Consider the following 21,542-nt stretch of genomic DNA (forward strand, 5'->3'; position numbering starts at 1 on the left):
CCTCATGTTTACCATATCTGAGTAATTGAAATTTCTCATCGTTGAACTTCATATTGTTTTCTGCAGCCCACTGAAAGATTTGGTTGATGTCTGCCTGGAGCTTTGCAGTGTCTGCAATGGAAGACACTGTCATGCAGATTCGGGTGTCATCTGCAAAGGAAGACACGGTGCTGTAGCTGACATCCTTGTCTATGTCGGATATAAGGATGAGGAACAAGATGGGAGCGAGTACTGTGCCTTGTGGAACAGAGCTTTTCACCGTAGCTGCCACGGACTTTACTCTGTTGACGACTACTCTCTGTGTTCTGTTAGTGAGGAAATTATAGATCCATCGACCGACTTTTCCTGTTATTCCTTTAGCACGCATTTTGTGCGCTATTACGCCATGGTCACACTTGTCGAAGGCTTTTGCAAAGTCTGTATATATTACATCTGCATTCTTTTTGTCTTCAAGTGCATTTAGGACCTTGTCGTAGTGGTCCAATAGTTGAGACAGACAGGAGCGACCTGTTCTAAACCCATGTTGCCCTGGGTTGTGTAACTGATGGGTTTCTAGATGTGTGGTGATCTTGCTTCTTAGGACCCTTTCAAAGATTTTTATGATATGGGATGTTAGTGCTATTGGTCTGTAGTTCTTTGCTGTTGCTTTACTGCCCCCTTTGTGGAGTGGGGCTATGTCTGTTGTTTTTAGTAACTGTGGGACGACCCCCGTGTCCATGCTCCCTCTCCATAGGATGGAAAAGGCTCGTGATAGGGGCTTCTTGCAGTTCTTGATGAACACAGAGTTCCATGAGTCTGGCCCTGGGGCAGAGTGCATGGGCATGTCATTTATCGCCTGTTCGAAGTCATTTGGCGTCAGGATAACATCGGATAGGCTTGTGTTAATCAAATTTTGTGGCTCTCTCATAAAAAATTCATTTTGATCTTCGACTCTCAGTCTGGTTAGCGGCTTGCTAAAAACTGAGTCATATTGGGACTTGAGTAGCTCACTCATTTCCTTGCTGTCATCTGTGTAGGACCCATCTTGTTTAAGTAGGGGCCCAATACTGGACGTTGTTCTCGATTTTGATTTGGCATAGGAGAAGAAATACTTTGGGTTTCTTTCGATTTCATTTATGGCTTTTAGTTCTTCCCGCGATTCCTGACTCCTAAAGGATTCTGTTAGCTTAAGTTCGATGCTTGCTATTTCTCTGACCAGTGTCTCCCTACGCATTTCAGATATATTGACCTCTTTTAGCCGCTCTGTTATTCTTTTCCGTCGCCTGTAAAGGGAGCGCCTGTCTCTTTATGTTTTACATCTACTCCTCCTTTTTCTTAGAGGAATAAGCCTTGTGCATACATCGAGTGCCACCGAGTTAATCTGTTCTAGGCATAAGTTGGGGTCTGTGTTGCTTAGTATATCTTCCCAGCTTATATCGGTTAGGACTTGGTTTACTTGGTCCCACTTTATGTTTTTGTTATTGAAGTTGAATTTGGTGAATGCTCCCTCGTGACTAATCTCATTATGTCGGTCTGGGGCTCCGCGCATACATGACTGAACCTCAATTATGTTGTGATCTGAGTATATTGTTTTTGATATGGTGATATTTCTTATCAGATCATCATTGTTAGTGAAGATGAGGTCTAGTGTATTCTCCAGTCTAGTAGGCTCTATTATTTGCTGGTTTAAATTGAATTTTGTGCAGAGATTTAAAAGCTCGCGTGAGTGTGAGTTTTCATCAGAGCTGCCTCCTGGTGTTATTACTGCAACAATATTATTTGCTATATTCCTCCATTTTAGGTGCCTTAAGTTGAAATCCCCCAGGAGCAAGATGTTGGGTGCAGGAGCTGGAAGGTTTTCCAGACAGTGGTCAATTTTTAACAGCTGTTCCTGGAATTGCTGGGATGTTGCATCCGGAGGCTTGTAGACTATCACAATGACTAGGTTTTGGTTCTCGACCTTTACTGCTAAAACTTCCACTACATCATTTGAGGCATTTAGCAGTTCTGTGTAAACAAGTGACTCTGCAATGTACAGGCCAACACCCCCCCCCCTTTTGCCTGTTCACTCTGTCACATCTGTATAGGTTGTAACCTGGGATCCATATTTCGTTGTCCAAGTGATCCTTTATGTGGGTCTCAGTGAAAGCCGCGAACATTGCCTTTGCCTCTGCAAGCAGTCCACGGATGAAAGGTATTTTGTTGTTTGTTGCTGGCTTTAGACCCTGTATATTTTCAAAGAAGAATGTTATCGGACTGGTGGTATTGTTGGTACTGGGGGGGGATTTTTTTTCCGGCATTAGTATCTGTATCTGTTGGTTTGGAGTGGAGGCCATCGACTGTGGTTTACAGATGTAAAATAACTTTGGATTCCTAATGTTGTCGTTAACCTAATTTGTGGATGATTGTTGGTAAGGTTGGCAATAATGAACTTAGTATGTGAAATATGTATCCTTGACTGGTGGTGTACAGTTTACATGTAACCTTAGTTGTGTGGTCGTTACAGCTTAGTTGTGTGGTCGTTACAGCTTAGTTGTGTGGTCGTTACAGCTTAGTTGTGTGGTCGTTACACCTTAGTTGTGTGGTCGTTACAGCTTAGTTGTGTGGTCGTTACAGTTTAGCTGTGTGGTCGTTACAGTTTAGTTGTGTGGTCGTTACAGCTTAGTTGTGGGGTCGTTACAGCTCACTTGTGTGGTCGTTATACCTTAGTTGTGTGGTCGTTACACCTTAGTTGTGTGGTCGTTACAGCTCACTTGTGTGGTCGTTATACCTTAGTTGTGTGGTCGTTACACCTTAGTTGTGTGGTCGTTACAGCTGAGTTGGGTGGTCGTTACAGCTGAGTTGTGTGGTTGTTACAGCTGAGTTGTGTGGTCGTTACACCTTAGTTGTGTGGTCGTTACACCTTAGTTGTGTGGTCGTTACAGCTGAGTTGTGTGGTCGTTACAGCTCAGTTTTGTGGTCGTTAGAGCTTAATTGTGTGGTCGTTACATCTTTGTGTGGTCGTTACACCTTAGTTGTGTGGTCGTTACACCTTTGTTGTGTGGTCGTTACAGTTGAGTTGTGTGGTCGTTACAGCTGAGTTGTGTGGTCGTTACAGCTGAGTTGTGTGGTCGTTACACCTTAGTTGTGTGGTCGTTACAGCTGAGTTGTGTGGTCGTTACACCTTAGTTGTGTGGTCGTTACACCTTAGTTGTGTAGTCGTTACACCTTAGTTGTGTAATCGTTACACCTTAGTTGTGTAGTCGTTACACCTTAGTTGTGTGGTCGTTACAGCTTAGTTGTGTGGTCGTTACAGCTGAATTGTGTGGTCGTTACACCTTAGTTGTGTGGTCGTTACACCTTAGTTGTGTAGTCGTTACACCTTAGTTGTGTGGTCGTTACACCTTAGTTGTGTGGTCATTACACCTTAGTTGTGTAGTCGTTACACCTTAGTTGTGTGGTCGTTACAGCTTAGTTGTGTGGTCGTTACAGCTTAGTTGTGTGGTCGTTACACCTTAGTTGTGTGGTCGTTACAGCTGAATTGTGTGGTCGTTACACCTTAGTTGTGTGGTTGCTACACCTTAGTTGTGTGGTCGTTACACCTTAGTTGTATGGTCGCTACACCTTAGTTGTGTGGTCGTTACAGCTGAATTGTGTGGTCGTTACACCTTAGTTGTGTGGTCGCTACACCTTAGTTGTGTAGTCGTTACACCTTAGTTGTGTGGTCGTTACAGCTTAGTTGTGTGGTCGTTACAGCTTAGTTGTGTAGTCGTTACACATTAGTTGTGTGGTCGTTACAGCTTAGTTGTGTGGTCGTTACAGCTAAGTTGTGTGGTCGCTACACCTTAGTTGTGTGGTCGTTACAGCTAAGTTGTGTGGTCGCTACACCTTAGCATATACCTGATAAAGCGACCATTCTATCATTGTGTTGTGAGGGTAAAGTTTCCTGGTATCGTTTATTTCCCAGTTTGTAACTATGGAATCTCGTTGTTCCTGTTAATGGTATACCTGGAGTATACCTGGAGAGTGTTCCGGGGGTCAACGCCCCCGCCGCCGCCAGGTCCATGATAAGATGTATTTTGTCTTATAGTTATGTGAGCGAGTGAACGTGACTCTTAAGATTCCTGTTATCTTTATATTAAGCAACGAGGTGACTGTTATCTTATTAACTAACGAGGTGACTGTTATCTTATTAACTAACGAGGTGACTGTTATCTTATTAACTAACGAGGTGACTGTTATCTTATTAACTAACGAGGTGACTGTTATCTTATTAACTAACGAGGTGGCTGATCAGCACAGCTGATCGTTCATAATTAGTGGTAGGTACGAATTTTCTCTCTTCTGTTGACGTGCCAGTTTACCATTTTTATTGACGAAATTTAGATATTAGTTTCCATGCATTAGATAATTATATAACTCTGTGAGCTGTTTCCTGTATGTGAGTTGAGGTAGATGGTGCTGAGCTTATTGGATACGGGGATACCTTCCTCAGGTCACTGATGTACAGGAGGCCAGGTTGATGGAACACAGGGATACCCTTCTCACATCACTGATGTACAGGAGGCCAGGTTGATGGAACACAGGGATACCCTTCTCACATCGCTGATGTACAGGAGGCCAGGTTGATGGAACACAGGGATACCCTTCTCACATCACTGATGTACAGGAGACCAGGTTGATGGAACACAGGGATACCCTTCTCACATCACTGATGTACAGGAGGCCAGGTTGATGGGACACAAGGATACCCTTCTCACATCACTGATGTACAGGAGGCCAGGTTGATGGAACACAGGGATACCCTTCTCACATCACTGATGTACAGGAGGCAAGGTTGATGGAACACAGGGATACCCTTCTCACATCGCTGATGTACAGGAGGCCAGGTTGATGGAACACAGGGTTATCCTTCTCACATCACTGATGTACAGGAGGCCAGGTTGATGGGACACAGGGATACCCTTCTCACATCACTGATGTACAGGAGGCCAGGTTGATGGAATACAGGGATACCCTTCTCACATCACTGATGTACAGGAGACAAGGTTGATGGAACACAGGGATACCCTTCTAATATCACTGATGTACAGGAGGCCAGGTTGATGGAATACAGGGATACCCTTCTCACATCACTGATGTACAGGAGGCCAGGTTGATGGAACACAGGGATACCCTTCTCACATCACTGATGTACAGGAGGCCAGGTTGATGGAACACAGGGATACCCTTCTCACATCACTGATGTACAGGAGGCCAGGTTGATGGAACACAGGGATACCCTTCTCACATCGCTGATGTACAGGAGGCCAGGTTGATGGAACACAGGGATACCCTTCTCACATCACTGATGTACAGGAGGCCAGGTTGATGGAACACAGGGATACCCTTCTCACATCGCTGATGTACAGGAGGCCAGGTTGATGGAACACAGGGATACCCTTCTCACATCACTGATGTACAGCAGGCCAGGTTGATGGAACACAGGGATACCCTTCTCACATCACTGATGTACAGGAGGCCAGGTTGATGGAACACAGGGATACCCTTCTCACATCACTGATGTACAGGAGGCCAGGTTGATGGAATACAGGGATACCCTTCTCACATCGCTGATGTACAGGAGGCCAGGTTGATGGAACACAGGGATACCCTTCTCACATCACTGATGTACAGGAGGACAGGTTGATGGGACACAGGGATACCCTTCTCACATCACTGATGTACAGGAGGCCAGGTTAATGGAACACAGGGATACCCGTCTCACATCACTGATGTACAGGAGACCAGGTTGATGGAACACAGGGATACCCTTCTCACATCACTGATGTACAGGAGGACAGGTTGATGGGACACAGGGATACCCTTCTCACATCACTGATGTACAGGAGGCCAGGTTAATGGAACACAGGGATACCCGTCTCACATCACTGATGTACAGGAGACCAGGTTGATGGAACACAGGGATACCCTTCTCACATCACTGATGTACAGGAGACCAGGTTGATGGAACACAGGGATACCCTTCTCACATCACTGATGTACAGGAGGACAGGTTGATGGAACACTGGGATACCCTTCTCACATCATTGATGTACAGGAGGCCAGGTTGATGGAACACAGGGATACCCTTCTCACATCACTGATGTACAGAAGGCCAGGTTGATGGAACACAGGGATACCCTTCTCACATCACTGATGTACAGGAGGCCAGGTTGATGGGGCACAGGGATACCCTTCTCACATCACTGATGTACAGGAGGCCAGGTTGATAGAACACAGGGATACCCTTCTCACATCACTGATGTACAAGAGGCCAGGTTGATGGAACACAGGGATACCCTTCTCACATCACTGATGTACAGGAGGCCAGGTTGATGGAACACAGGGATACCCTTCTCACATCACTGATGTACAGGAGGCCAGGTTGATGGAACACAGGGATACCCTTCTCACATCACTGATGTACAAGAGGCCAGGTTGATGGAACACAGGGATACCCTTCTCACATCACTGATGTACAGGAGGCCAGGTTGATGGAACACAGGGATACCCTTCTCACATCACTGATGTACAGGAGGCCAGGTTGAGGGAACACAGGGATACCTTTCTCACATCACTGATGTACAGGAGACCACGTTGACGGAACACAGGGATACCCTTCTCACATCACTGATGTACAAGAGGCCAGGTTGATGGAACACAGGGATACCCTTCTCAAATCACTGATGTACAGGAGGCCAGGTTGACGGAACGCAGGGATACCCTTCTCACATCACTGATGTACAGGAGGCCAGGTTGATGGGACACAGGGATACCCTTCTCACATCACTGATGTACAGGAGGCCAGGTTGATGGAACACAGGGATACCGTCCTCAGATGAACTATCTTCTAGGTGTCGAGGCCACACTGCCGCCTGAAGCCTAAGCTTCAGGGGCGCTAACCCCGGAGGGGCCCCAGAAGCCACTTTAGTCCACATTGTTTGAAAAATTTTGGTTTACTGTATGAGAAGGTTTTAAAAAATAATATGAATATGTTGTAAGTCAGTGCAAAATAATAGTTAAAAATTAAAAGGCTATTGAAGTATCATATAGGCCTAGCTGTGGTAGGCCTAACTGTGGTAGGCCTAGCTGTTGAAGTCCTAGCTGTTGTAGGCCTAGCTGTTGTAGGCATAGCTGTTGTAGTCCTGGCTGTTGTAGGTCTAGTTGTTGTAGGTCTAGCTGTTGTAGTCCTAGCTGTGGTAGGCCTAGCTGTTGTAGTCCTAGCTGTGGTAGGCCTAGCTGTTGTAGTCCTAGCTGTGGTAGGTCTAGCTGTTGTAGGTCTAGCTGTTGTAGGTCTAGCTGTTTTAGGTCTAGCTGTTGTAGTCCTAGCTGTTGTAGGCATAGCTGTTGAAGTCCTAGCTGTTGTAGGTCTAGCTGTTGTAGGTCTAGCTGTTGTAGTCCTAGCTGTTGTAGGCCTAGCTGTTGTAGGTCTAGCTGTTGTAGTCCTAGCTCTTGTAGTCCTAGCTGTTGTAGGTCTAGCTGTTGTAGGTCTAGCTGTTGTAGGTTTAGCTGTTGTAGGTCTAGTTATTGTAGACCTAGCTGTTGTAGGTCTAACTTTTGTAGGTTTAGCTGTTGTAGTCGTAGCTGTTGTAGGTCTAGCTGTTGTAGTCTTAGCTGTTGTAGTCCTAGCGTGGTAGGCCTAGCTGTTGTAGTCCTAACTGTCGTAGGCCTAGCTGTTGTAGGTCTAGCTGTTGTAGGTCTAGTTTTTGTAGGTCTAGCTGTTGTAGGTCTAGCTAGCTCTTGTAGGTCTAGCTGTTGTAGGTCTAGCTGTTTTAGGTCTAGCTGTTGTAGGTATAGCTGTTGTAGGTCTAGCTGTTGTAGGTCTAGCTGTTGTAGTTCTAGCTGTTGTAGGTCTAGCTGTTGTACGTCTAGCTGTTGTACGTCTAGCTGTTGTAGGTATAGCTGTTTTAGGTCTAGCTGTTGTAGTCCTAGATGTTGTAGGTCTAGCTGTTGTAGGCCTAGCTGTTGTAGGTCTAGCTGTTGTAGGTCTAGCTGTTGTACTCCTAGCTGTTGAAGGTCTAGCTGTTATAGGTCTAGCTGTTGTAGGCCTAGCTGTTGTAGGTCTAGCTGTTGTAGTGCTAGCTGTTGTAGGTCTAGGTGTTGTAGTCCTAGATGTTGTAGGACTAGCTGTTGTAGGTCTAGCTGTTGTAGGCCTAGCTGTTGTAGGTCTAGCTGTTGTAGTCCTGGCTGTTGTAGGTCTAGCTGTTGTAGGCCTAGCTGTAGTAGGCCTAGCTGTTGTAGGTCTAGCTGTTGTAGACATAAGGGGTTGTAAGTCTAGCTGTTGCAGTTCTAGCTGTTATAGGCCTAGCTGTTGTAGTCCTAGCTGTTGTAGGTCTAGCTGTTGTAGTCCTAGATGTTGTAGGCCTAGCTGTTGTATGCCTAGCTGTTGTAGTCCTAGCTGTTGTATGTCTAGCTGTTGTAGGTCTAGCTGTTGTAGGTCTAGCTGTTGTAGGCCTAGCTGTTGTAGGCCTAGCTGTTGTTGGTCTAGCTTTTGTACGTCTAGCTGTTGTAGGTCTAGCTGTTGTAGGTCTAGCTGTTGTAGGTCTAGCTGTTGTAGGCCTAGCTGTTGTAGGCCTAGCTGTTGTTGGTCTAGCTTTTGTAGGTCTAGCTGTTGTAGGTCTAGCTGTTATAGGTCTAGCTGTTGTAGGTCTAGCTGTTGTAGGTCTAGCTGTTGTAGGCCTAGCTGTTGTAGGTCTAGCTGTTGTAGGTCTAGCTGTCGTAGGTCTAGCTGTTGTAGGTCTAGCTGTTGTAGGTCTAGCTGTTGTAGGCCTAGCTGTTGTTGGTTTAGCTTTTGTAGGTCTAGCTGTTGTAGGTCTAGCTGTTGTAGGTCTAGCTGTTGTAGGCCTAGCTGTTGTTGGTCTAGCTTTTGTAGGTCTAGCTGTTGTAGTCCTAGCTGTTGTAGGTCTAGCTGTTGTAGGTCTAGCTGTTGTAGGTCTAGCTGTTGTAGGCCTAGCTGTTTTAGGCGTAGCTGTTGTAGTCTTAGCTGCTGTAGGTCTAGCTGTTGTAGGCCTAGCTGTTGTAGGCGTAGCTGTTGTAGGTCTGGCTGTTGAAGGCCTAGCTGTTGTAGTCCTAGCTGTTGTAGTCCTAGCTGTTGTAGTCCTAGATGCTGTATGCCTAGCTGTTGTAGTCCTAGCTGTTGTAGGTCTAGCTGTTGTAGGTCTAGCTGTTGTAGGTCCAGTTGTTGTAGGCCTAGCTTTTGTAGGCCTAGCTGTTGTAGTCCTAGATGTTGTAGGTCTACCTGTTGTAGGTCTAGCTGTTGTAGGTCTAGCTGTTGTAGGTCTAGCTGTTGTAGGTCTGACTGTTGTAGGTCTAGCTGTTGTAGGCCTAGCTGTTGTAGGTGTAGGTGTTGTAGGCCTAGCTGTTGTAGACCTACCTGTTGTAGGCCTACCTATTGTAGTTCTAGTTGTTGTAGGTCTAGCTGTTGTAGGTCTAACTGTTGTAGGCCTAGTTGTTGTAGGTCTAGCTGTTATACTTCTAGCTGTTGTAGGAATAGTTGTTGTAGGTCTAGCTGTTGTAGGTCTAGCTGTTGTATGCCTAGCTGTTGTAGACCTAGCTGTTGTAGGTCTAGCTGTTGTAGGAATAGCTGTTGTAGGTCTAGCTGTTGTACTTCTAGCTGTTGTAGGCCTAGTTGTTGTAGGTCTAGCTGTTGTAAGTCTAGCTGTTGTAGGCCTAGCTGTTGTAGGCCTAGCTGTTGTAGGTCTAGCTGTTGTACTTCTAGCTCTTGTAGGCCTAGCTGTTGTAGGTCTAGCTCTTGTAGGTCTAGCTGTTGTAGGCCTAGCTGTTGTAGGTCTAGCTGTTGTAGGTCTAGCTGTCGTAGGTCTAGCTGTTGTAGGTCTAGCTGTTGTAGGTCTAGCTGTTGTAGGCCTAGCTGTTGTTGGTCTAGCTTTTGTAGGTCTAGCTGTTGTAGGTCTAGCTGTTGTAGGTCTAGCTGTTGTAGGCCTAGCTGTTGTTGGTCTAGCTTTTGTAGGTCTAGCTGTTGTAGTCCTAGCTGTTGTAGGTCTAGCTGTTGTAGGTCTAGCTGTTGTAGGTCTAGCTGTTGTAGGCCTAGCTGTTTTAGGCGTAGCTGTTGTAGTCTTAGCTGCTGTAGGTCTAGCTGTTGTAGGCCTAGCTGTTGTAGGCCTAGCTGTTGTAGGTCTGGCTGTTGAAGGCCTAGCTGTTGTAGGTCTAGCTGTTGTAGGTCTAGCTGTTGTAGGTCCAGTTGTTGTAGGCCTAGCTTTTGTAGGCCTAGCTGTTGTAGTCCTAGATGTTGTAGGTCTACCTGTTGTAGGTCTAGCTGTTGTAGGTCTAGCTGTTGTAGGTCTAGCTGTTGTAGGTCTGACTGTTGTAGGTCTAGCTGTTGTAGGCCTAGCTGTTGTAGGTGTAAGTGTTGTAGGCCTAGCTGTTGTAGACCTACCTGTTGTAGGCCTACCTATTGTAGTTCTAGTTGTTGTAGGTCTAGCTGTTGTAGGTCTAGCTGTTGTAGGTCTAACTGTTGGTCTAACTGTTGTAGGCCTAGTTGTTGTAGGTCTAGCTGTTATACTTCTAGCTGTTGTAGGAATAGTTGTTGTAGGTCTAGCTGTTGTAGGTCTAGCTGTTGTATGTCTAGCTGTTGTAGACCTAGCTGTTGTAGGTCTAGCTGTTGTAGGAATAGCTGTTGTAGGTCTAGCTGTTGTACTTCTAGCTGTTGTAGGCCTAGTTGTTGTAGGTCTAGCTGTTGTAAGTCTAGCTGTTGTAGGCCTAGCTGTTGTAGGCCTAGCTGTTGTAGGTCTAGCTGTTGTAGGTCTAGCTGTTGTAGGTCTAACTGTTGCAGGCCTAGCTGTTGTAGGTCTAGCTGTTGTAGGTCTAGCTGTTGTAGGCCTAGCTGTTGTAGGTCTAGCTGTTGTACTTCTAGCTCTTGTAGGCCTAGCTGTTGTAGGTCTAGCTATTGTAGGTCTAGCTGTTGTAGGCCTAGCTGTTGTATGTCTAGCTGTTGAACTTCTAGCTGTTGTAGGCGTAGTTGTTGTAGATCTAGCTGTTGTAGGTCTAGCTGTTGTAGGAATAGCTGTTGTAGGTCTAGCTGTTGTAGGTCTAGCTGTTGTAGGTCTAGCTGTTGTAGGCCTAGCTGTTGTAGGTCTAGCTATTGTAGTCGTAGCTGTTGTAGGTTAAGTTGTTGTAGGTCTAGCTATTGTAGGCCTAGCTGCTGTAGGCCTAGCTGTTGTAGGTCTAGCTATTGTAGGCCTAGCTGCTGTAGGCCTAAGTGTTGTAGACCTATCTGTTGTAGTCGTAGCTGTTGTAGGTTTAGCTGTTGTAGGTGTAGCTATTGTAGGTCTAGCTGTTGTAGGTCTAGCTGTTGTAGGCCCAGCTGTTGTAGGTCTAGCTGCTGTAGGTCTAACTATTGTAGGCCTAGCTGCTGTAAGCCTAAGTGTTGTAGACCTAGCTGTTGTAGGCCTAGCTGTTGCTGGTTGTGAAGGTGACCCATAACAGTTCAAGCCGAGTGTCTCGTAGCTCAGTTGGTAGTACAGCTCGCACACTGAGGTCCGGGGGTCGATCCCCGGTATGGGTGGAAACATTAGGACGTGTTTCCTTAGGACACCTGCTGTCCATGTTCACCCATCAGTAAAAACAAGTACCTGGGTGTTAGTCACCTGGTGTGGGTCGCATCCTGGGGGACATAATTAACCTAATTTCCTCGAAATGCTGTGCATAACAAGGGGCCCAGAAAATGTAGCTCCGCCACTACTGCCGCTTCTTATTCCAGTTTATATCTTATTTATGTTACTGTAGCCTTATTACATCTTATTTATGTTACTGTAGCCTTATTACATCTTATTTATGTTACTGTAGCCTTATTACATCTTATTTATGTTACTGTAGCCTTATTACCATTTCTTTATCTATAACCCAAAAAGTGTCATAAACCTGGTCGGCTTCGTATAAGACTCCCGTATTTTCACTCAATATAACCTCTCGGCGCCGTTTTGGTGATGCCTTTTGCTATTTAATCAAAGTCTCTATATTAATATATAATGAGGTAATTTAATCTGATTTACATCAATGTGATATATATATAATAATGGTATTTTTATTTTTTTTCCAGGATGGAGACTATGAAGAAGGTGAGTAGAAGTGTGTGGTAGTTAATATTATGTTATAATGTTTGTAAAACAGTACAGACAAGGTTGTACAATGTGGTTATGGATATTTACTTCACATACACTGATAATAATAATACTTATAATAATAATAATAATAATAATAATAATAATAATAATAATAATAATAATAAAATAATAATACTACTACTGCTATTATTAGTACTACTACTACTACTACTACTACTACTACTACTACTACTACTACTAATAATAATAATAATAATAATAATAATAATAATAATAATAATAATAATAATAATAATAATACGTTACTAAGAGGTTTAATCTTCGTTATTATAGTGTTGAAACAGTTTAACAATAGAGATACAATGAAGAATTAGAGACTTGTGTAACACTTGTGCAACACTTGTGTAACACTTGTGTAACACTTGTGTAACACTTGTGCAACACTTGTGTAACACTTGTGTAACACTTGTGTAACACTTGTGCAACACTTGTGTAACACTTGTGTAACACTTGTGTAACACTTGTGTAACACTTGTGCAACACTTGTGTAACACTTGTGCAACACTTGTGTAACACTTGTGTAACACTTGTGTAACACTTGTGTAACACTTGTGTAACACTTGTGCAACACTTGTGTAACACTTGTGCAACACTTGTGTAACACTTGTGTAACACTTGTGCAACACTTGTGTAACACTTGTGTAACACTTGTGTAACACTTGTGCAACACTTGTGTAACACTTGTGTAACACTTGTGCAACACTTGTGTAACACTTGTGTAACACTTGTGTAACACTTGTGCAACACTTGTGTAACACTTGTGCAACACTTGTGTAACACTTGTGTAACACTTGTGCAACACTTGTGTAACACTTGTGTAACACTTGTGTAACACTTGTGTAACACTTGTGCAACACTTGTGTAACACTTGTGTAACACTTGTGTAACACTTGTGTAACACTTGTGCAACACTTGTGTAACACTTGTGTAACACTTGTGTAACACTTGTGTAACACTTGTGTAACACTTGTGCAACACTTGTGTAACACTTGTGTAACACTTGTGTAACACTTGTGTAACACTTGTGTAACACTTGTGCAACACTTGTGTAACACTTGTGTAACACTTGTGTAACACTTGTGTAACACTTGTGTAACACTTGTACAACACTTGTGTAACACTTGTGTAACACTTGTGCAACACTTGTGTAACACTTGTGTAACACTTGTGTAACACTTGTGTAACACTTGTGTAACACTTGTGCAACACTTGTGCAACACTTGTGTAACACTTGTGTAACACTTGTGTAACACTTGTGCAACACTTGTGCAACACTTGTACAACACTTGTGTAACACTTGTGTAACACTTGTGTAACACTTGTGTAACACTTGTGTAACACTTGTGTAACACTTGTACAACACTTGTGTAACACTTGTGTAACACTTGTGCAACACTTGTGTAACACTTGTGTAACACTTGTGTAACACTTGTGTAACACTTGTGTAACACTTGTGCAACACTTGTGCAACACTTGTGTAACACTTGTGTAACACTTGTGTAACACTTGTGCAACACTTGTGCAACACTTGTACAACACTTGTGTAACACTTGTGTAACACTTGTGCAACACTTGTGTAACACTTGTGTAACACTTGTGTAACACTTGTGTAACACTTGTGTAACACTTGTGTAACACTTGTGTAACACTTGTGTAACACTTGTGCAACACTTGTGCAACACTTGTACAACACTTGTGTAACACTTGTGTAACACTTGTGTAACACTTGTGTAACACTTGTGTAACACTTGTGTAACACTTGTACAACACTTGTGTAACACTTGTGTAACACTTGTGAAACACTTGTGTAACACTTGTGTAACACTTGTGTAACACTTGTGTAACACTTGTGCAACACTTGTGCAACACTTGTGTAACACTTGTGTAACACTTGTGTAACACTTGTGCAACACTTGTGCAACACTTGTACAACACTTGTGTAACACTTGTGTAACACTTGTGCAACACTTGTGTAACACTTGTGTAACACTTGTGTAACACTTGTGTAACACTTGTGTAACACTTGTGCAACACTTGTGCAACACTTGTGCAACACTTGTGTAACACTTGTGTAACACTTGTGCAACACTTGTGTAACACTTGTGTAACACTTGTGCAACACTTGTGCAACACTTGTGCAACACTTGTGCAACACTTGTGCAACACTTGTGTAACACTTGTGTAACACTTGTGCAACACTTGTGTAACACTTGTGTAACACTTGTGCAACACTTGTGCAACACTTGTGTAACACTTGTGTAACACTTGTGCAACACTTGTGTAACACTTGTGTAACACTTGTGTAACACTTGTGTAACACTTGTGTAACACTTGTGCAACACTTGTGTAACACTTGTGTAACACTTGTGCAACACTTGTGTAACACTTGTGTAACACTTGTGTAACACTTGTGCAACACTTGTGTAACACTTGTGTAACACTTGTGCAACACTTGTGTAACACTTGTGTAACACTTGTGTAACACTTGTGTAACACTTGTGCAACACTTGTGTAACACTTGTGTAACACTTGTGCAACACTTGTGTAACACTTGTGTAACACTTGTGTAACACTTGTGCAACACTTGTGTAACACTTGTGTAACACTTGTGCAACACTTGTGTAACACTTGTGTAACACTTGTGTAACACTTGTGTAACACTTGTGTAACACTTGTGTAACACTTGTGCAACACTTGTGTAACACTTGTGTAACACTTGTGCAACACTTGTGTAACACTTGTGTAACACTTGTGCAACACTTGTGTAACACTTGTGTAACACTTGTGTAACACTTGTGCAACACTTGTGTAACACTTGTGTAACACTTGTGCAACACTTGTGTAACACATGTGTAACACTTGTGCAACACTTGTGTAACACTTGTGTAACACTTGGGGATCTTTACTGAGGAAACGTTACGCCTGTCAGTGACTTCTTCAGTCCGATACAATGATGAACGGTTAACACAGGGACTCCAGGCTGAGGGACTGATTACCTCAAAGTCCTCCTCGTCTTTTTCCACTATTCTTCTTGGTATTGGACCTATGAAGCCGCTGGCTGATGAAATGTTTCCGCAGTACAGATTCCCAGATGCTGCACTAGTGTGTCATTGTGCATCTTGTCGGTTTTCTTAACCATTTATCATTATTTGTTGTAGCTTTCTTGGACCTGAGTCTGTCATCGACAGTGGACTCTATCACTGCCAACTGGCAGGATGTATCGGAGGCGACCAATTACACCATCAGCTGGACTTCACAAGACATCGAAGGCGACGATAGCGTCGACGGCAGCAGAATTACTTACCAGATCACTGATCTTGACCAGTGTACCGTGTACACTGTCACCGTCGAGGCGCTCAACGAGACCGACAAAGTCCTGAGTTCTGCAACGTCTGCTAAAGCCACGAAAGCACCAAGTAACTTTTAATCTTACCATTACTATTTACTAAGATAACGTGGAGCTGTGGATCTAGTAGTATAACTTGCAATGATTAATATTATTATAATTCTCTGCAGCACTCAGATAGGTTACTTGTACATAATGATAGAGAGCTTTGCTCACAATCAAAGAAACCCGGGTTCGATTCCCGGCTGAGCGACACGAAAGGGAAAGTCTCCTTACACTTAATGCCCCTATCCACCTAGAAGTAAATAGGTGTTAGTCGACTATCGTAGGTGGGACATGAAGATTGTAGTACACCTTAGACTCAACTTAACTTTGAAATTAGATGAAGTAGAAAGAAAATATATGAGGACTTGAGAACACTTACGAACACCTGCCTGGGTGCAGCACATACATGGTCACATGTTGTTGTTGTTGTTGTTGTTGACCAGAAAAGAATGGTCTTTCTGGTGCTGAGTCAGTAAAGACATGTTGCCTCTCAGTAAAGACATGTTGCCTCTCAGTAAAGACATGTTGCCTCTCAGTAAAGACATGTTGGCTCTCAGTAAAGACATGTTGCCTCTCAGTAAAGACATGTTGCCTCTCAGTAAAGACATGTTGCCTCTCAGTAAAGACATGTTGCCTCTCAGTAAAGACATGTTGCCTCTCAGTAAAGACATGTTGCCTCTCAGTAAAGACATGTTGCCTCTCAGTAAAGACATGTTGCCTCTCAGTAAAGACATGCTGCCTCTCAGTAAAGACATGTTGCCTCTCAGTAAAGACATGCTGCCTCTCAGTAAAGACATGTTGCCTCTCAGTAAAGACATGCTGCCTCTCAGTAAAGACATGTTGCCTCTCAGTAAAGACATGCTGCCTCTCAGTAAAGACATGTTGCCTCTCAGTAAAGACATGCTGCCTCTCAGTAAAGACATGTTGCCTCTCAGTAAAGACATGTTGCCTCTCAGTAAAGACATGTTGCCTCTCAGTAAAGACATGTTGCCTCTCAGTAAAGACATGTTGCCTCTCAGTAAAGACATGTTGCCTCTCAGTAAAGACATGCTTCCTCTCAGTAAAGACATGTTGCCTCTCAGTAAAGACATGCTGCCTCTCAGTAAAGACATGTTGCCTCTCAGTAAAGACATGTTGCCTCTCAGTAAAGACATGCTGCCTCTCAGTAAAGACATGTTGCCTCTCAGTAAAGACATGTTGCCTCTCAGTAAAGACATGTTGCCTCTCAGTAAAGACATGTTGCTTCTCAGTAAAGACATGTTGCCTCTCAGTAAAGACATGTTGCCTCTCAGTAAAGACATGCTGCCTCTCAGTAAAGACATGTTGCCTCTCAGTAAAGACATGCTGCCTCTCAGTAAAGACATGTTGCCTCTCAGTAAAGACATGTTGCCTCTCAGTAAAGACATGTTGCCTCTCAGTAAAGACATGTTGCCTCTCAGTAAAGACATGTTGCCTCTCAGTAAAGACATGTTGCCTCTCAGTAAAGACATGTTGCCTCTCAGTAAAGACATGTTGCCTCTCAGTAAAGACATGCTGCCTCTCAGTAAAGACATGTTGCCTCTCAGTAAAGACATGCTGCCTCTCAGTAAAGACATGTTGCCTCTCAGTAAAGACATGCTACCTCTCAGTAAAGACATGTTGCCTCTCAGTAAAGACATGTTGCCTCTCAGTAAAGACATGTTGCCTCTCAGTAAAGACATGTTGCCTCTCAGTAAAGACATGCTGCCTCTCAGTAAAGACATGTTGCCTCTCAGTAAAGACATGTTGCCTCTCAGTAAAGACATGTTGCCTCTCAGTAAAGACATGTTGCCTCTCAGTAAAGACATGTTGCCTCTCAGTAAAGACATGTTGCCTCTCAGTAAAGACATGTTGCCTCTCAGTAAAGACATGTTGCCTCTCAGTAAAGACATGCTGCCTCTCAGTAAAGACATGTTGCCTCTCAGTAAAGACATGTTGCCTCTCAGTAAAGACATGTTGCCTCTCAGTAAAGACATGTTGCCTCTCAGTAAAGACATGTTGCCTCTCAGTAAAAACATGTTGCCTCTCAGTAAAGACATGTTGCCTCTCAGTAAAGACATGTTGCCTCTCAGTAAAGACATGTTGCCTCTCAGTAAAGACATGTTGCCTCTCAGTAAAGACATGCTGCCTCTCAGTAAAGACATGTTGCCTCTCAGTAAAGACATGCTGCCTCTCAGTAAAGACATGTTGCCTCTCAGTAAAGACATGCTGCCTCTCAGTAAAGACATGTTGCCTCTCAGTAAAGACATGTTGCCTCTCAGTAAAGACATGTTGCCTCTCAGTAAAGACATGTTGCCTCTCAGTAAAGACATGCTGCCTCTCAGTAAAGACATGTTGCCTCTCAGTAAAGACATGCTGCCTCTCAGTAAAGACATGTTGCCTCTCAGTAAAGACATGCTGCCTCTCAGTAAAGACATGTTGCCTCTCAGTAAAGACATGTTGCCTCTCAGTAAAGACATGTTGCCTCTCAGTAAAGACATGTTGCCTCTCAGTAAAGACATGTTGCCTCTCAGTAAAGACATGCTGCCTCTCAGTAAAGACATGTTACCTCTCAGTAAAGACATGTTGCCTCTCAGTAAAGACATGCTGCCTCTCAGTAAAGACATGTTGCCTCTCAGTAAAGACATGTTGCCTCTCAGTAAAGACATGTTGCCTCTCAGTAAAGACATGCTGCCTCTCAGTAAAGACATGTTGCCTCTCAGTAAAGACATGTTGCCTCTCAGTAAAGACATGTTGCCTCTCAGTAAAGACATGTTGCCTCTCAGTAAAGACATGCTGCCTCTCAGTAAAGACATGTTGCTTCTCAGTAAAGACATGTTGCCTCTCAGTAAAGACATGTTGCCTCTCAGTAAAGACATGTTGCCTCTCAGTAAAGACATGTTGCCTCTCAGCAAAGACATGTTGCCTCTCAGTAAAGACATGTTGCCTCTCAGTAAAGACATGCTGCCTCTCAGTAAAGACATGTTGCCTCTCAGTAAAGACATGTTGCCTCTCAGTAAAGACATGCTGCCTCTCAGTAAAGACATGCTGCCTCTCAGTAAAGACATGCTGCCTCTCAGTAAACTTGCTGCCAGTGTATAAATTACAGAAGTCAAGTATTTTAAATTAAATAAAATGTAATTTCTAGCTGGGGAAAAAAGGAACTTAAAATTATCACAATGAAATAGATTGATGACTCAATTTCTTGCAAACACTCCGGAGAATTTTTATAAGATATATCTTTAATTATCGATTTTTTTTCAGTATTTTTCTCTATTTGTAAAGAGGGATTTTCCCCTCAGTGATCCTCCTGCAGTCAGTGGCATTTAACCCACTTAATCAATCAAGATGATTCAAAATCCTTTTCTTTTTTGCATGTATAGTGGAGTTGAGCTTGTCAGAGGGATCAAGAGATATTAAGGTCACCTGGAAAGCAGTAATGAACGCAACAAGCTACAACGTCAGTTGGATTCCCGAAGACGATAATCGAACGTTCGTTGTCCTTGAAGACACCAGTTACCATATCACGGAACTGCTACCATGTACCACGTACGCTGTCACTGTCCAACCCATGAATGACACCGGGGGCTTACCTTGTGCTGAGACAAAGAAGAGAAACACGAAAGCAGAAGGTAATGTTATAATTGATGCAAATACAATGAATGGATATCAGTATCTTCGGGTATTGGTCATTCATATGGTATCGGTTCACACACACACACACAAACACACACACACCCACACACACACACACACACACACACACACACACACACACACACACACACACACACACACACACACACACACACATACATATATACATTGTACCCATGAACAAGTGGTATTAATCAATAACAACACTGCGTCTAGCCGAAGAGTCGAACCCATGCTGCTTTGGTCTGCCTCATGGTGGGCGAGAACTCGTGATGCATTAATCCACGGGACCACACAGTTGTTAAGAGTATCCAGCAGAACTGAATGTTGTAAATTGATGTTGTATTTTAAGCTGTTGGTCTCCCTGAGTTAACAAGAGAATGTCACTTTTTACTCAGACTAGACTAGGAGAGTTGGACACGTGCAACAGTTGGGTATCTTTATTGGTGATTGAAACGTTTCGCCTACACAGTAGGCTTCTTCAGTCTAATATAGAGGCAGCAGGTATAGCAGCGAAGTAAAAATGATGTAATCAGTCCATTAACATTGGAGATATTGTTTTTAAAATGGTCAGTCCATCAGCCACCACGATGAATTAGATGTAAACAGCCTACCCAAGCACCTCCACTCAGAGCTGAACCTGGGACCCAGCTCCGCACCTGCTGCCTGCCTGCTGCCTGCTGCCTGCCACCTGCCTGCCTGCCGCCTGCCTGCCACCTGCCTGCCTGCCGCCTGCCACCTTCCTGCCTGCCGCCTGCCACCTGCCTGCCTGCCACCTGCCAGGCATCATCGCCACCCAATACAAAATCGCCAGTACGACTGTCCATGATGTCCCTACAGTGAACCAGCGCTCTGCAACTGAAAACACTCCTCTGCAAAACCATTCTTCGTCTGTTCCTTCTTCAAGGGTTATCTCCCATGTTCCTCCAAAGTTCACCCCTATGGAGTCTTACCTAAGAGTTCAGTTCAGGATGGGGAATATGGTGCAAAGAGCAGGCAGGAGACCTATACTAGACTAGACTAACTCTCAGGTAAGGACACACTAATGGTGATTAGGAAGCGCGGAGAAGAGAAGAATAGTGGGGGAGAGGAAGGTCTATAGAGAAGAGAAAAAAAATCTGTGTCCAGACCCAGCAGTGTGGCATCAACTCTGAGCTTCGATCTCAGCAGTTTATTACGGGCTGGGCTCTGGGTCCAGGACAGTGATAGAAAGCGTGGAGGACACCAAGTGATGTCCACCACACAGTCACAAAGGAAGAATCAAGCCATTCAGAGGTAAAGACAAACATGACAAAGGTTTGCAATTTGTGATTCATTATCTGTAGTTCCTTCGTAACTGAGTTTACCTGGAGTTTACCTGGAGAGAGCTCCGGGGGTCAACGCCCCTGCGGCCCGGTCTGTGACCAGGCCTCCTGGTGGATCAGAGCCTGATCAACCAGGCTGTTGCTGCTGGCTGCACGCAAACCAACGTACGAGCCACAGCCCGGCTGGTCAGGCACCGACTTTAGGTGCTTGTCCAGTGCCAGCTTGAAGACTGCCAGGGGTCTATTGGTAATCCCCCTTATGTATGCTGGGAGGCAGTTGAACAGTCTCGGGCCCCTGACACTTATTGTATTGTCTCTTAATGTGCTAGTGACACCCCTGCTTTTCATTGGGGGATGTTGCATCGTCTGCCAAGTCTTTTGCTTTCGTTGTGAGTGATTTTCGTGTGCAAGTTCGGTACTAGTCCCTCTAGGATTTTCCAGGTGTATATAATCATGTATCTCTCCCGCCTGCGTTCCAGGGAATACAGGTTTAGGAACCTCAAGCGCTCCCAGTAATTGAGATGTTTTATCTCCGTTATGCGCGCTGTGAAGGTTCTCTGTACATTTTCTAGGTCAGCAATTTCACCTGCCTTGAAAGGTATGTTAGTGTGCAGCAATATTCCAGCCTAGATAGAACAAGCGACCTGAAGAGTGTCATCATGGGCTTGGTATCCCTAGTTTTGAAGGTTCTCATTATCCATCCTGTCATTTTTCTAGCAGATGCGATTGATACAATGTTATGGTCCTTGAAGGTGAGATCTTCCAACATGATCACTCCCAGATCTTTGACGTTGGTTTTTCGCTCTATTTTGTGGCCGGAATTTGTTTTGTACTCTGATGAAGTTTTAATTTCCTCGTGTTTACCATATCTGAGTAATTGAAATTTCTCATCGTTGAACTTCATATTGTTTTCTGCAGCCCATTGAAAGATTTGGTTGATGTCCGCCTGGAGCCTTGCAGTGTCTGCAATGGAAGACACTGTCATGCAGATTCGGGTGTCATCTGCAAAGGAAGACACGGTGCTGTGGCTGACATCCTTGTCTATGTCAGATA

General features: G+C 44.1%; 1 protein-coding gene across 1 annotated transcript in view; it reads left to right on the top strand.

Moving 5' to 3' along the window:
* The window catches only part of LOC128690659 (tenascin), a 49,766-nt gene that overhangs the window by 6,061 nt on the left and 22,163 nt on the right, over positions 1 to 21,542 (top strand). Inside the window, exons 2-4 of the mRNA XM_070089590.1 lie at positions 12,056 to 12,074; positions 15,299 to 15,556; positions 18,912 to 19,160. Of these exons, the coding sequence (XP_069945691.1) occupies positions 12,056 to 12,074; positions 15,299 to 15,556; positions 18,912 to 19,160 (526 nt within the window). The remainder of the gene's footprint in view (positions 1 to 12,055; positions 12,075 to 15,298; positions 15,557 to 18,911; positions 19,161 to 21,542) is intronic.

This window comes from Cherax quadricarinatus, chromosome 29, assembly GCF_038502225.1.
Source record: "Cherax quadricarinatus isolate ZL_2023a chromosome 29, ASM3850222v1, whole genome shotgun sequence".
Classification (NCBI taxonomy): domain Eukaryota; kingdom Metazoa; phylum Arthropoda; class Malacostraca; order Decapoda; family Parastacidae; genus Cherax; species Cherax quadricarinatus.